Raw genomic sequence first — 15,383 nt, 5'->3', positions numbered from 1 at the left:
GTGTCACCAATCTGAAATCCTTTCTCAGCATTTTACTTTTGAAGTAAACATTCAAATTTTGAGTAATACACATTACATGTTTTAAAAAATATGACATGGCATTCACAAATATATTCCTATCAACAGACACAATATGAGCAATGCTCAGTGTGCGATGGATGCATCTATCCACATACCTGCTTTGGAGTATGAGTTGATTTTATTATTGAGTCTCTGCATAAGCAGTAATACTGCTTCCAGTTTGTTGACAATCTCCATAGTGACACTTCTGCCATCTTCACCAAGACATTTTGGTTTGTATGTCAGGAAGAAATGGCTCCAGGCTCTCAACACTACTTCCGCATCATCAGCATTGATGAGAAGACTATCCCTCAGCAGGACCCTGACAGTACGCTCTATCTTCTCAAGTAGCCGTCTCCAAGGTCGGATGATATCAACCTAAAATTTCCAGAGCACATCAAAAGCCATTGGCGGAGGTGAGAAGATCCTGTTGTAAGCAGTCACCACTAAAACAAAAACCTCCACAGCCAGGCCACAAGTTTAGTATGTCATGCCTGACAATGTAAAAGAACACCAGATACCTGCTCAAACCCTCCTAGAAGCTCAGTAGTATCCATTGCACTATTCATAGCCATGATCTTTAAGGTGTGGCCAGTAAGGTGCGCCAGAAGCTGGACCAGGCTGCTCTTGCCCACAGAGGCTGGCCCCACAAGGATGACCATCCAGTTCATCTGCACACACTTCATGATGGGTTCTAGACACTGGAACGACTGGTGTAGGAGTGACAGGGGCCGGCGGGATGGATGAGGAACATAGCTTCTGCGAGAAAGGACTGAGTAGCCAATCTGAAGAAAACACAATAGTCATGTATAGGGAGACAGAAGCAGGCGTGGAAGTGTCAGGGACAAGGACTAGTCCAGTCTCTTTACCTGAACATCATAGGGAGTGATATGAAACAGTCTAGTTCCCGTGTATGGCTTGGAACTGGAAGCAAACACATCCTTAAACACGGCGATGACCTAAAGGAAGACACAGCACTGAGAATGTGAGTTGTTCTAAGTTCTTACACGGTGCTGAAATGCACACTCTTAGAGAACAAGCACAGTGACAAGTCACTGCATTCAGACAATACTAGCAAATGCTTCCCTTTCCTTTCGAGTTTTCTCTTATAAGCATCACAGAGTAAGGCTGGGCACTGTAGCACATACCTATATTGCCAGCATTGGAGGATAAGGCAGGAAGAACAGATGAATGGCAAGTCTGGGCCACACAGTCAGTGCTAGTTCAGTCTCAGACACATCAAGATTCAGTGTTACGATCCAAAACAAAAAAGCACAAACTATATTAACAACAAAAGTAACCTGAGATCAAGAACCGAGTAATGGGGCCAGACAGATGGCTCAGTGATTCAGAATACTGGCTGCTCTTCAAGACCCAGGATTGATTCTTAGCATACACATGGCAGCTCACAACTGTCTGTTCCTTCAGTTATAGGGAATCAAATGCCTTCTTCTTGCCTTGGTGGGCACCAGCCATGCACATCATGTAGATATACATGCAGGCAAAACATCCATGCACATAAAGTTAAAACTAAGTAGTAGTTACATGACCTCATATTACTTCAGATTACAGTGAAATTATAGGATAAATTAAAATCAAGCCATGGGCGCTATGGAAAATCTTGAGAAAAAACACTTGCTTTCACTTCATAAAAATATTGGTGCTAGGGCTGGAGATGGCTCAGAGGTTAAGAGCACTGGCTGCTCTTCCAGAGGTTCTGAGTTCAATTCCCAGCAATCACATGGTGGCTCACAACCATCTATAATGAGATCTGGTGCCCTCTTCTGCCCTGCAGGTGTACATGCAGGCAGAACACTGTATATTTAATAAATAAATACATCTTAAAAACAAAAAAACCCTCTTAAAAATATTGGTGCTGCCCTCAAGATTATGAGAAAACGTGTACCAGCCAGAGCACTACATTAGAGACAGGCAGAGACTACTTCTACCCTTTAGCGCCCTGCAGAATAACTATCATTTCCACTTTATATTATTTAATTATTCATCTAAGAAAGTTTCTATCAATTCTCTATACTGGTTTCTTTTTGAAGCCTAAGAAGTTAGTGAGAAATGGGCACAGGGCATTAAAATACTAGCTAGCACACAGGAAGAAGAGAAACCAGAATTACCCCCAAAATTGTATCAAGTTGAAAAGCATCAATAGTCTTATAATTGTGTAGGAAACTCAGAAAATAAAAATTAAGGGAAACTCTATAAGTAAAATCTTGAGTGGCATGAACCCAGCATAGCTGTCACACATCTCTTCTCCAGGAGCCTGGCTGACAGCTCCCACTATCGTTTCCCTGAAAGAGCCAATATTAAAAACTCACTGTCTAGCTAGTTTGTTTGTTCTTAAGTCAAATTCAGTTTATCCAGCTCTTTCATACTTCAATGTTCACTACTTTTACTTTTCATCATCTTTCATTTAAACCCCCTAACTTCATCAATTATAGCAATCCTGAAATGGAGGTATGTAGAAACTCTCCTCAGACCACAGCAAGCCACGTGAAAACCAGTCAATATCATGGTTCCAAACAATACTGTAGGCTGAGTGTTCAATATCTAAAGTGCCTGTGACCAGAAATACTCCAAATGTCCAGTTCTTTATTTTGCATGTACACAATACAGCTGGTTAATATGATTCACTCAGGTATCAACTAAGCCCTAAACACCTAGCATTACAATGATTTTATATTGTTAGCATGCCCATAGTTTCCTTTTTGAGATTGTATCACACCATGTAGCCCTGACTGGCCTGAACCTCTCTACGTAGACCACGCAAACATGCTTCTGCCTCCTGAAAGCTTGGATTAAAGGCAAGTATGCCTGTGGGTCTTTTGGGACATGGCTTCACTGTGGAATCCTGGCTATTCTGAAACTCATTATGTAGACCAGGTAGGCCTCTAACTTGAGATCCACCCGCCTGACTGTTGAGATGAAAGGCATGCACTAGCACCACCAACCAGCTATTATGTATGTCTGTGTTTTGACTAACTTTCCATGTAAGGTTAGGTGTGGAATCTTCCACTTAAGAGTATTGCAGCTTTTGTTGCATTTCGCTGACTTTGTGTTTTCAGAGATGCTCAAATTGTGAAACAAAAAATTAAACTACTAGCTAATGCTATGGAATCATGGAACAACGGAACAGTCAAAATATACTTGCTGAACATTTTTTCCTGCTCCAAGACCGAAAGCTATTTTGTAGGAAATCAGTAAGCTATCAGCATTTGCCTAGGTTCTTAATACTACATAAACATGGATTTGGGCAAACCAGGAAGAAGGGTATAACATTCATGTGTGCTCTGACTTACTTCATTCACATTTCCCCAAAGGAGTTACTGCTTCTAACACATAAACACGCACGTGCACCAATTCACTTCCTTCATACGTGTGTGGGAGACTAGGGAAATGAGGAAATGGTGAGAAGGGAGGTGTGAGGTACTTCTGCAGAGGCCAAGAGGTGTCACTGTCTTCCCCTGTCACATTCCACAACCTACAACTCCTGTTTTGTAGCAAAGCTGGCGGCGGCAGTGGCCACCTGTTCTCCACTCAGTGCTGGGGCTACAGGTGTGTGTGGGAGCATGGCTGCCTGCTATGTTGAGTGCTAGAATCCAAACTCTTCGCCACTGAGCCATCAACTGTGCCCACGCTATCAACTGCTTCTGTTAGCTCAAGACTCTTCAAATGACACATGGCACCTCCTTGGAAAGGTCCAGTGGTACTTTGTACACACGTTTTGAGATTTAAGGAGTCTTTACCATAACCCCAAATGCACAAGAACAAGGCATGGTGGAACATGCCTGTAATCTTGGCAGAGGCTGAAGTGGGAAGCTCACATGAGTCCTGGCACTTTCATCAGTTTGGGCAACACAGTACAATCTCTATTAGAGGAGAGAAGTAGACATGACTACAACTCTGTAAGCCAGGAACGCTAGTGTCTTATTCTCTTTACAAATGCAGTTACGCTGGGTGTGGTGGCCAATACCTTTAATCCCAGCACTCAGGAGGCAGAGGCAGGCGGATCACTGTGAGTTCAGGGCCAGCCTGGTCTACAAAGCAAGTCTAGTACAGCCAAGGCTACACAGAGAAACCCTGTCTTGAAAAACAAAACAAAACAAAACAAAACAAAAACAACAAATGCAGTTATACTTCATTTAGATACAAATTATCTTCTCTTTACATCTACTTACAGCTTTCTAGATAAAATACATTATAAGTTGACACTTATTTAAGAACCTAACAACAAAACCACAGAAAATCCTGATCTGCTGATTAACAGCAGTGCCCTTGTTTGTACCTAGAAAGCAGGTGAAAGCCAAGCTGCTCATTATTGTAAGACAATACTGTTTCCATTTTCATCATGCTAGAAACAGAAACCAAGCAAATCCTGCCAATTCTGATCTAAGGTGTGTGAGTTTGGGGAATTAGAAACACAAATGCAAATTGCCAGGGTTGGAGAGATGGTTCAGGAGTTAAGGCTGCTCTTCTAAAGGTCCTGGATTCAATTCCCAGCAACCAGATGGTGGCTCACAACAATCTATAATATGATATGATGCCCTCTTCTGGCCTGTAGATAGAACACTCATATTCATAAAAGGAATACAATCTTTTAAAGAATGCAAAATGCCTAGGTTCAAAACTGTTAGGATAGGGGAATGCTTCCTACGTCCTAGAAACTTCTGACTTTCCGGTGTTTTTTGTTTTTTCTATATTAAGAAGGAATTAGTTTTTAGAAAGAAAGATAAATGAAATGAAATATGAGACTCACTTTTTCTTTGTCTTCCCTGGTTCTCATTCTCTCACCATAAACTAGAAACACATGCTGACTAGGATCATAACGGCCAGGAGACTGGTCAGTCAGCATCAACTGACACCAGCGGAAAAGGTCTCGGAGGTTGAATTCCCAGGGGCCCCCTTTTTGCCCCCATTTCTTCTCAACAGTCACTTCATGATCAATCTAGAAATAAAACATTCTTATTGAAAAGCATATCCTATCAGGCACTGCAATTTGTACTAGCAATGTACTACAAATACATATGGGATCTAAAATGGGAATTAATAGGTTTAATTCAAATGGCTCTCCTAGCCTAAACTTCCAAATGCCAAGAGGACCCTGCAAGCATTACTGCTATGCCCCACAATATAGAAAGGACATAGCTAGCAAAAGGGTAGCACACAGCCCAGTACCAACTTGCAAAATTCTGGTAATTTGGTAGTCTTGTCCTGAGAAAACGCTGGTTAAAAAAAGCCAAGAAAATACAAATTAGTACTTACATGATTATTAAAAGCTACCATTTTCTGAACAGTATTTTTGTCAATGGCGGGGAACATAGTACTGGCAATGAATTCCATGTCAACTACTGTAAGGGGATCCACAAAGACCTATAAAATCCAAACATCACACAATGTCAACACTTTTCTCTAGAGAACACTACAAAATGACTACCCTACCATGCTATGTGCTATTCCTACTTAATGCTGAAGAGCAATAATTGAGTTTTAGAATTTTCTTATAATGAGAAATTATATAATTTTCAAAATATAGGTAACAGGCTTGGCTCTTAAGCTTTATCTAGTAAATCAAGGAAAAGAGACATGTGCAATTCTCACTTTAAGTTGCATTGTTTTCAACTATTTCCTACAAGTTTTCTTAAATACTCTCAGATCCGGATGCTCAACATGAACACAATCACTAGCAAATTCATCTAACTTTTCAATATTTGACAAGTTGCATAATAAACATTCTCTTTTAAAAATTAATCTTATTATTTTATGTGTGTTAGAGTTCTGTCTGCACATATGTCTGTACATTACATGTGTGCCTGGTGCCTACTGAGATCAGAAGAGGATGTCAGATCCCCTTGGAGAGGAGTTACAGATGGTTGTGAGCATCAACAACTGTGCTGGGAATCAAACCAGGCTCCAAGAGAAACCAGACCCTTACTGCTGAGCCACCCCACCAGCACAATAAACATTTTTAAATGATACTCAGAAAAGTCTTAATCATTAATGAACAGGGATATTAGAGCTAACATCTATAGGCACTTTCAAAATTCTAAACTAACCAAACTGAAACAGACCAACTCAAATAAGCATGTATATAAACACATCCCCTTTGCAAAAATAACTAAAAGCTTAACACGTTTTTTTATTTTGCTAATGAAAGACAAAAGGTTACTAGATTTTTAATTAAGGCAGTTGCTGTGTTTCTGTTTTGTTTTGTTTTTTTGGAGACTTACTATGTTATGTAGCCCTGGCTGTCCTGGAACTCAACTATGTAGACCATGTTGACCTCAAACTCAGAGATCCAACTGCCTTTGCTTCCCGAGTGTTGGGATTAAACTGAAATATATTACCTTTATCACAAAACTTGTAATCAAATTTTATAAAAGAGTGTCACTTGAAATTAATAATGACCAGCCTCTATGCCAGAGCGTATTAAGATGTTAAGAGGGCAATAACCTGTCTTCTAAATGGTAACACGGCACGCTCTCCAGAACACACAGCCCAGGATAAAAAGGGAAGGAGGACCACTCAGCAGGTCCTCTATCATATACGCAGTGGACACGCTAACAGTGGCCATGGCTTCTAGAGCAGCAGGAATCTTACCTGAGTGAATCTGTTAAGGAAAGACTTAGGCAAGCCCTTCCTTCCACCTCCTTGCCTAAAGGGATTTTGACAACCAAAAATCCTGGTCTTTTCATGCTGAACTTGAAAGCTCATGCCTAGCTCTGGTACATAGATTTCTCCTCGATGATCAAAACAAGCATTGAGTCCTTCCAGCACAGACTGAGAGGCCAGGTTAAGCTATTTGGGAGAGAAATTATAAATATTCATTCATTATTTCAGTGTACAACTACAGCAAAAGACAAGGAACTGAGTATGGGTACTAAAGTGAAATAGGTTTTCATGAAGTCAGAGAAACTAAAATTTTATTTCTCACATACTGTAAAAGACTTGGGGTATGTATAAACTTTATTATATATAAACTTTAATTATATATACACTATGAATATTCATGAATTAGGGCCTGTATATGGGTTTTTAAACTTATTTATTTTATGTGCATTAGTGTTTTATTAGCATGTACGTATGTGCCCCACTTGTGCGCATGATGCCTGCTGACGCCAGGAGAAGCTCTCGGGTTCCGTGAAAATGAAGCTACAGATGGTTGTGACCCACTCAGTGAAGACTGGAAGCTGATTGGCCGTCCTCTGAAGGAGCACCAGCTGCTCTAAACACCAAACCATCTACCCTACCCCTGTACAAATGTTTAAGCAAGATAAGGAAATATACAGACAAAACTTTTAAAAAGCTTTTAAAATCTTCACATACATTATGGGTACTATAGTAAACTTAAACTGGTCTGCGTAATAACACACTTAGATACTGAACAAAACCCTCATATAGGTTTCAAAGCTGTGATATAGCAACAAGTTATATCTACAGTTAACATTCACAACAGCTTTGTGATGAGGACATAAAGAATGAAAAAAGCTAACTGAATACAGGCCTAAGATGCTGTAAGAGTTCATGAATATAAGATCAGGCCTTTAGATACACTGAAAAAGTCATAGCCGAAGGTGGTGATGAATGCCTGTGCCATCACTCGGTGAGGCAGAGGCAAGCAGATCTCTTTGAGTTCAAGGCCAGCCTGGTCTACAAAATGAGTCCAGGACAACCAAGGCCACACAGAGAAACCCTGTCTTGGGGGGGAGGGGGGGAGAGAAGTCAAGTGGAAGAATGCAAATCAATAGCATGCAATCACCTTAGTTAATTCTAACAGAACCTCATCGTGTTTCTATAAGCATGGCAAAGTCCTCTGGGATATTCCCAAATAGAAAGTTACTCGAAGTGGGTATTCAAGCCCAGAATGCAATGCAATCCCTGGATGCGAGTGTGAAAACAGCCACCGTGGCCTTTAGCTTAAAGCTAACTAAGCTTTCTCTTTTTCTGACTAACAGATATTCTGACTTGCCCCACTAGAACCAGGGGTATCTCTCTGCTTGGTATCTGCCCCGAGCAGCACGCAGCAACTCAGCTGACTGAGTCTCATAGAAGCCTCTGTGTTATCTAGAACCAGGGGAGAGTTCTGTGCGCAGTGAAACTGCCACTCACATGCAGTTTCTTCTGTTTAGCACTTCGATCACTTTGATCCTCTGGCCACTTTCTGAATTACCAATGAATAACCCCCAAAAGATTCAGATGAGCAATTTATAAAATATATATCTAACATTGATCATCTACTAATTTTTATACTTTGGGGTGCCATTGGGTATACAAATGAAGCATTATCAAAACCTGAAGTGGTTGACACAAATTGTAAATCATCTGTGAAATAGATGTGAATATAGCAAGAAGCCTGCTAGAGACATGAGAGTAAACCAAAGGGTAGTTTTTCTCTGGTGAAAATTCAATCTGAAGTAGATGCTGGTGAAGGAACTAAGGAAAACAATTTGAATTACCCTTATGCATGCACAGTCTGCCAAGTGACATTTCTGACAAGTAAACAAATTAAAGGACCTTGTATTAGTCATGTCTTTCCTTGCCACGAGGTTCCCCACTAACACGTTTGGTTTTCTGGCTGTTTCTCAGCTACCTGGGATCTTATCTTGGTCCTGAGGCTCACTCACCTCATCCAACACAACCCAGTGGCCTGCTTTCAAGGCTGCCAACAAGGGACCATCACACCAGGCAAACTCTCCACCTTTGCCGCCCTCAACAGGTAGATCTGCACCAAACAGATCAGTTATGTCCTGTAACAAAAGGTCACGTCATTACCAAATAAAAACAAAACAGAGGAAAGTCTACTGGAACCTAAAACCCTAAATCTGAAATGATAAATGCTTGAGTAGACCTCATACAATAGTCCCTGCTCCTTTTCCCTGTGGTGATGGAAAGTGAACCCAGGTGTCCGAACCACTCCTGACACTCTTAAGCAGGCGCCCAGGAAACTTCTGATTTAAAGCATCAAATAGCGATCTCCTTCAACACATGCTCAGATGGTTTGTTCTGACCCCAGACTCGCCTTGGAGGCTGACTGGGGTGCTCTAGCACAAACAGGAGCCAAAGCAGTAACAATGCCCAGGCCTTGCTCCCAGATCCAATGAATTTTTCAAAATTAAATGGTACATTACATACCAAAATGAGTAATCCTTTGTCAAAGGCAAATTAGAATTAAACTATCTAAATAAGAGGAAGACTACTGTAGTGTGGGCTATGAAGAATACAGAAGACTTGGTTTGGACGCTTCTGTGATGTTATGGTTTTGCTGCTGAAGGTCAGGCTTTCTCATCCGGAACTTTTGTAAGTAGACTCAGACCTCTATCTCATCTGCATTTTAGGAAGCCCAAACTTACCGTCTGTTCTGACAAGTTGATTCGAACTAGAGTATTTCCTGAAGCCTTTGCTAATGCAGCCACCAAACTTGTCTTGCCAACACCAGGTGACCCCTCGAGGAGAATGGGCTTGTTCAGTTTAGCAGCTCGTAGGAGCCTCTGGGCATTCATAGCTGTGGTGCCTGCACTGAGTGCGTAGTCAGCAGTGCTGTGCCCATTCAGGATAGGTCCTTCAGTGAAGAAAAGCAAAGCCAGACACACGCTAAGTATAATCACATCCCATCTGCCTGTAAACCCAAGGTTAACAATCAGGTAGGTCAGCATCATGAACATTATTGGAATGAACATATTGATCCGCTCCTTTATGATTCTGCCAGTTTTGGATCTATAAAATGCATTATAGGAATTTTGAAGCCATTAACATACTTCTCTCAATTGTGCCTAGGGCAAACCGTCTTTCCATTTACTATACACATACACACACCACAAATACAGGTCTAGCTGTACACTTTGAATATTATATAGCCTTAGTAGATCAATCTCTGTAAGTAGGTAACTATCCCTGTGCGTCTGTACATTTCATGTGTTCAGTAACTATTACTCAGAGAGAAAGGGACAAGACAACAGATGACCCTGACATGGAAGCAACAGTCATAATTGTTAAGAGTGCCACAGGAGATGAGTAATCATGCCAGGGACCCTAGGTCCAATCCTGGCACCACAAAATAATTTGGCAGAGGCAATTTAATGAGATGGAGAGCCAGGACCAGAAATGAAATCTATTGTCTCTTATACTTCATTTCTCATTTAACCATTAATTCATTTACCCAACTCAATGAATAGACATTTTCAGAGTTTCTGCAACTGCCAGCTATGTGACAGATGCCAGGAGAGGAAGACTGATGAAAACTACTAGCTCTGAAGGGTTCACAAACTTGTTTTGTTAAAAAAAAAAAAAGATTTATACTAAAGAGCACTGCAAAACAACAGAGCTATGTGGGTTACCTACAGGCTTACTAGCCTTAGCAGGGTTTAGAGCTTCACTATGTAAAAATTAATCCTGATATCACAAACTAAGTCATATAGAGGTACTTTCATAAACTGCAGAAGGGGACTAATCATCAATTAAAACCACTCTTACCTCTTGGTATAAAGAATGGGTGAACTCCCCAAAGGTCATCTACACCAGTGAATTCTTTGGGTTTGAGTCTATCATAAATCTTCAACCCATCTTTCTGACATTTTGTCAGCCGGACTGCCTTGGAAAGTTTCTTTATTAGGAATTGTAGACATTCTTCTCGAGCCAAAAGGGCTGTGCCAAACCCAGAGGAAGTCACCCCTATAAGAGAATCAGGTCATGATGGGGTTAGTACCATCAAACCCACTGTGATCAGCAAGAGCTCAGAACTTTGCTGAGGAAAAGGACCTCAGCAGATCTACAGACTAAACATAGCTTCCATTGTAAAGCAGCCCATGGAGGAAGGAAAAATGTACATCCAACACTTTTTCCGATTTACACACCATCAATAAAGCAGCTTCTTTAGAGATGAACTAATGTCTCCTTAGCAGAAACTGATATGCAGACAATATAAAGCACTACTCATTACTTGGCTTCTCAATTTATTTATTGTGTGTATGTGTTTGGGCAGGTGTGTATGTGTGTGTGTGTGTGTGTGTGTACACACGCGTGTGCCACCACACATGAATGGAGGTCAGAGGACAACTTGTGGAGGCCAGTTCCTTCCTTCTACAATGTGTTTCAGGGATGAAACTCGGGTTATTAATCTTAGTGAGAACTGTCTTCATGCACTGAACTATATCAATGGCTGGCCACTTTATTTAGAACCTCGTCTACCTCTGAAAGTACAACTTTTTCAAAACACATGCAGAGGAATGATGGCTATTCTGTTCTGAGTGTTGAAAGTGCTCAATTAAAGTGATTCTGAAAATACATTATTTGGAGCCGGGTGTGGTGGCACACACCTTTAATCCCAGCACTTGGGAGGCAGAGGCAGGTGGATCACTGTGAGTTCGAGGTCAGCCTGGTCTAAATCGAGTCCAGGACAGCCAAAGTTATACAGACTGTCTCAAAAACACAAAAAACAACAACAAAAACAGAAAATACATGATATGGTTTTGCTTCCTTTCCCCATTCTCCGCCATCCTGACAAGCCTACTGTCCCCAAGAGAAAACATACCAGAACCTATTCCGTCTATATACACCAGGCATGCGGCATGGACAAAAGACGTCACAGTAGAGATGGTCTCTAGCCTTTTCACAGCAGCTTCCTCCGCCATTGAGTTCATGAAGTTAACCCAAGACAGAATATCTCTGATACTGACCACACACTTTCGTCCAAACTCCTGGTGGGTCAGCCAGTCAGTGAAGTCCAACATCAGCTCAGCTATGTCAGCTCCTTAGAATAAAGCAAAATAACGGTTTTCTATGAAACATCCCAGAACAGTGGGGAGGCAAGGACTATGCTTCTTACTTTATAGAAAGTGTTGTGAATGTGCATCAATCCTTGTTTCCAAAGGAAAGGAGCCAGTAGTTATTACCAAGGGAGTCATGAGGAGTTAGTAATCCATTAAACAACAACAACAAAAAAAATTAAACCCAAGACTAAGAAGCTATCTTGAAAACACACACACAGGGAAAAAGCACTCATAAGTAAGTTGGAATGGTGCACACACTTAACTCTTAGCACTGAGGAGGCTGAGGCAGGACGACTACAAGGCTGAAGCCAGTCTGTACTATATTAAGTGCAGGACAGCCTAGATGATCAAACCTTCCCTCCACCTTCCCAAGAAAAAACCATGTAAGTCTGAAGTTCTGCCACAGCAACATTAGTATATGATTTCTGCACGATTCATATTGGAAATAAGCATTCCTGCCCCAAGTCATTTGAGAAAATAACGACCTGCTTTTGTGTACTGTTGCTAGCTACGTGTTTGAGAGATGTGTTGTTTTCTTTCTCTTTCCCTGCTCAACTCAACAAGTCACTTGGCAAAAGGGAGTCTCAGTTGAAGAACTGCCTCTATTGGGTTGGCCAGTGGGTAGGTCTACAGGTCATTTTCTTGATTTAGGTGGGAGAGCCCAGTCCACTGTGGGCAGTGGCACCCCCTGGGTGTGTAAGCCACAGGAGCAAGCCAGTAAGCAGTGCTCCTCTATGGCCGCTGCATCAGGTCCCACCTCAAAGCTCTCTCCTTGAGCTCCGCCTGGCTTATCTAGATGACGCACTGTGAATGAGCTTCCGGCTGTTGTCTTTATCACAGCAATGAAGAGCAAACTACGGCAGGAGGTTAGAGACACTGAATGCATTTCCAATTTATCAAGACCCCCATGACCTAAGAGCAGCTGCTGGTACTTCTTCTACCGTAATTGGTAATGCAGCTTTTCAGTGTTTCTAATCTAGGTGTTAATCCATTTAGCAAATGGAGTGAGGCTTCACACAAATTTGTCTCACAATTCAAGCTGAATCTTATAAAGAACTCTATATACAACTTCTGAAATGGACAGTAAGCACAGGGATGAGGAACAGGCCAGGTGTGGTGGAACATGAATGTTACTCTAGTGTTTAGAAGACTGAGGCAAAGGATCTAACCTGAGCTACCAAACCAAGACCCTCTATCAACACAATAAAGAAAAAGGATTGTGCTTCTGACCCACCGCCAGTTGAAATCCTAAAGTTACTATGCATGTCTGTCTCACTCTCCATGCTCTGTTCTTTTAAAAAGGACAGCTGTGCTGGGTGACCACAGTGCCAGTGTGTCATGAGTCAGTAGGGCAAGAAAGTATTGTGGGGGTGACTCTCACAACCTGACCAGTTCTCAGAACCACACTTCAGGACATGTTTCAAAAGCCGAACAACACGTCCACAAATCACAGCCCCAAAGCAGCATGTGTCCTCTATGTGCTTTTAAGGAAGTATGACAGAGATCTACAAAGTGCTGTATGCTGAGTCTCAGAACCAAATCTACATTCCTAATTTAGTCCACTGGGTAACTTTAATAAAAATATACATTAAGCCCACATAAACATTAAAAAAAAAATGCTTTGACTTGACGTTTTAAGAATTGCCAACTTTAGTGAGTGCGAGGCCAGCCTGGTCTACAGAGAGTATTCCAAGACAGCCAAACAGACACAGAGAAAACCCTGCCTTGGGGCGGGGAAACTGCCAATTCCAGTTCACTGTAGTATGATTCCCTTTTGCTTGGAGGTTTTTATAGTAAGATGAATATTTGAAAGCAGAACAGAGTAAAAGATTTATTTGTGACACATAAAAATGAGTATTTAAATAACAACTTGCCAGGGTGGTTATGATTAGGAGGACTAGGGATACTGTTCAGAGTTAAAGTGCTTGCCCCCAAAGCTAAGGACTGCAATTCAGATCCCTGACACCTATGTAAATGCTGCCTATGATTCCAGTCCCAGAAGATGAAGGAGATTCCCCAGAGCAGGCTGCTTAGCAAGAATAACTATATTATATGGAGTTGACTGAAAGATTCTTCCTCAGGCTGGAGAGATGGCTCAGAGATTAAGAGCACTATCTCTTCTTCCAAAGGTCCTGAGTTCAATTCCCAGCAACCACATGGTGGCTCACAACCATCTATAATGTGATCTGATGCCCTCTTCTGGCGTGCAGGTGTACATGCAGGCAAAACACTGTATACATAATAAATAAATCTTTGAAAAAAAAAAAAGATACTGCCTCAATGAGTAAGGTAGAATAATGTTAGACAGTTCCTGACTTCAGTCTGTCTCTATACGTCCATATACATGTAAAACACACACACACACATAATATAGAAATAGGAAGAGAAATAAAAATATGAAAGATCAAGAAGACAAGAGGCAAATGCTGTATTTCCCAAAGATTTATTGTGCTCCTATTTCTGTCTCTTTCATTTTTATAAGACATTGGCTACATACACACAACTAATTTCCCATAAAAGACTTATGACTTCCAAAGCAACACCCCTTCCAACCATCTGAACCAGTACCACCTGCAAACTCACCTTTATGACCCTTTCTGCCCAGAGACAATCCTGGACGAAGATTATGATTTATTATTTGAACTAAGTCTTCACGCCTTGTGCTTTGAGGGCACCATATTTCTGTAAATCGGTTTCTTAAAGCAGGAGACAGCTATAAGGAAGATAATAGCCAATGTGAATTAAAAATTAGAAGGATGTTAGCAGTGACTCCAGCAAATACTACGTGCCTCTTTTATTCCCTCTGCTAGTACACCTCTCATACAATAAAAACTTATTTAGCTTCTGCTACTATCAATGTTCTATTTTCCTTTTTCAAACTAAGAACCACTGATGACAGAGGTCCACAGCACTACAGGTACATGATTGTTTGTCATCAACTTCTTAGTAACCACCATCTATCTGTCTATTACTTAGGGAGCAGGAACAATGTCTGTACCCAGGAGCCGCTCACCTGGGTTCATGTTTCTCACTATGCACTGCCCCTCTAGATGACCAATGCCTTTAGTACTTGCTCTATTAGATACACAGAAGCAAAAGGTAGCTTTGCCTTATGTAAAAGATAGCCACTTTGTTTATGTAATGGGCAAGCTAGCCTCGCAGGCAAGTTAAAATAAATAATAAACAATCTTTTTGTGTACGAGAGGGGGTGGGGGCTGTTATGAAGTACTACAATTCTTTATTCTCTGCAGTTAAGCCAGTTGTTTCTGTAAGATCACAATTTGCAGATGCAGTAAAAGCATGACAGAGTAGCTTGTAGCACACACAGTCTGAAATCTGAACTGGTGCTTCAGGCAATATTCACTGCCACCCACACTGTGTGTGGGAGTGGTGACATTCACAGGACAAGCGTGTGGCATGTGTTCAGAACAGAGTTTAGTGCAGTGGTGTGATGAAGATGGGGAGAGTCGCCAGGAAAACTCTGGATCACTGTGTACTGATTTTGAATTAATTTTTGGCCTCTCCATATTCAAAGTCTTTCACCATTGC

General features: G+C 41.3%; 1 protein-coding gene across 1 annotated transcript in view; it reads right to left on the bottom strand.

Moving 5' to 3' along the window:
• Positions 1-15,383, bottom strand: part of MDN1 (midasin AAA ATPase 1) — a 127,451-nt gene that overhangs the window by 61,408 nt on the left and 50,660 nt on the right. The window contains exons 33-43 of the mRNA XM_084789073.1: positions 14,418-14,547; positions 11,597-11,815; positions 10,540-10,737; positions 9,420-9,628; positions 8,694-8,816; positions 6,670-6,867; positions 5,335-5,442; positions 4,829-5,017; positions 930-1,019; positions 582-845; positions 177-438 (exon numbers count right to left, since the gene is read on the bottom strand). Coding sequence (XP_084645199.1) covers positions 177-438; positions 582-845; positions 930-1,019; positions 4,829-5,017; positions 5,335-5,442; positions 6,670-6,867; positions 8,694-8,816; positions 9,420-9,628; positions 10,540-10,737; positions 11,597-11,815; positions 14,418-14,547 — 1,990 coding nt within the window. The remainder of the gene's footprint in view (positions 1-176; positions 439-581; positions 846-929; positions 1,020-4,828; positions 5,018-5,334; positions 5,443-6,669; positions 6,868-8,693; positions 8,817-9,419; positions 9,629-10,539; positions 10,738-11,596; positions 11,816-14,417; positions 14,548-15,383) is intronic.

The sequence above is a fragment of the Acomys minous genome, assembly GCF_964271855.1.
Source record: "Acomys minous genome assembly, chromosome: 1".
Lineage (NCBI taxonomy): Eukaryota > Metazoa > Chordata > Mammalia > Rodentia > Muridae > Acomys > Acomys minous.
Note: the sequence above shows the minus strand (reverse complement) of the source record. Positions and strands in the feature narration are given on the sequence as shown.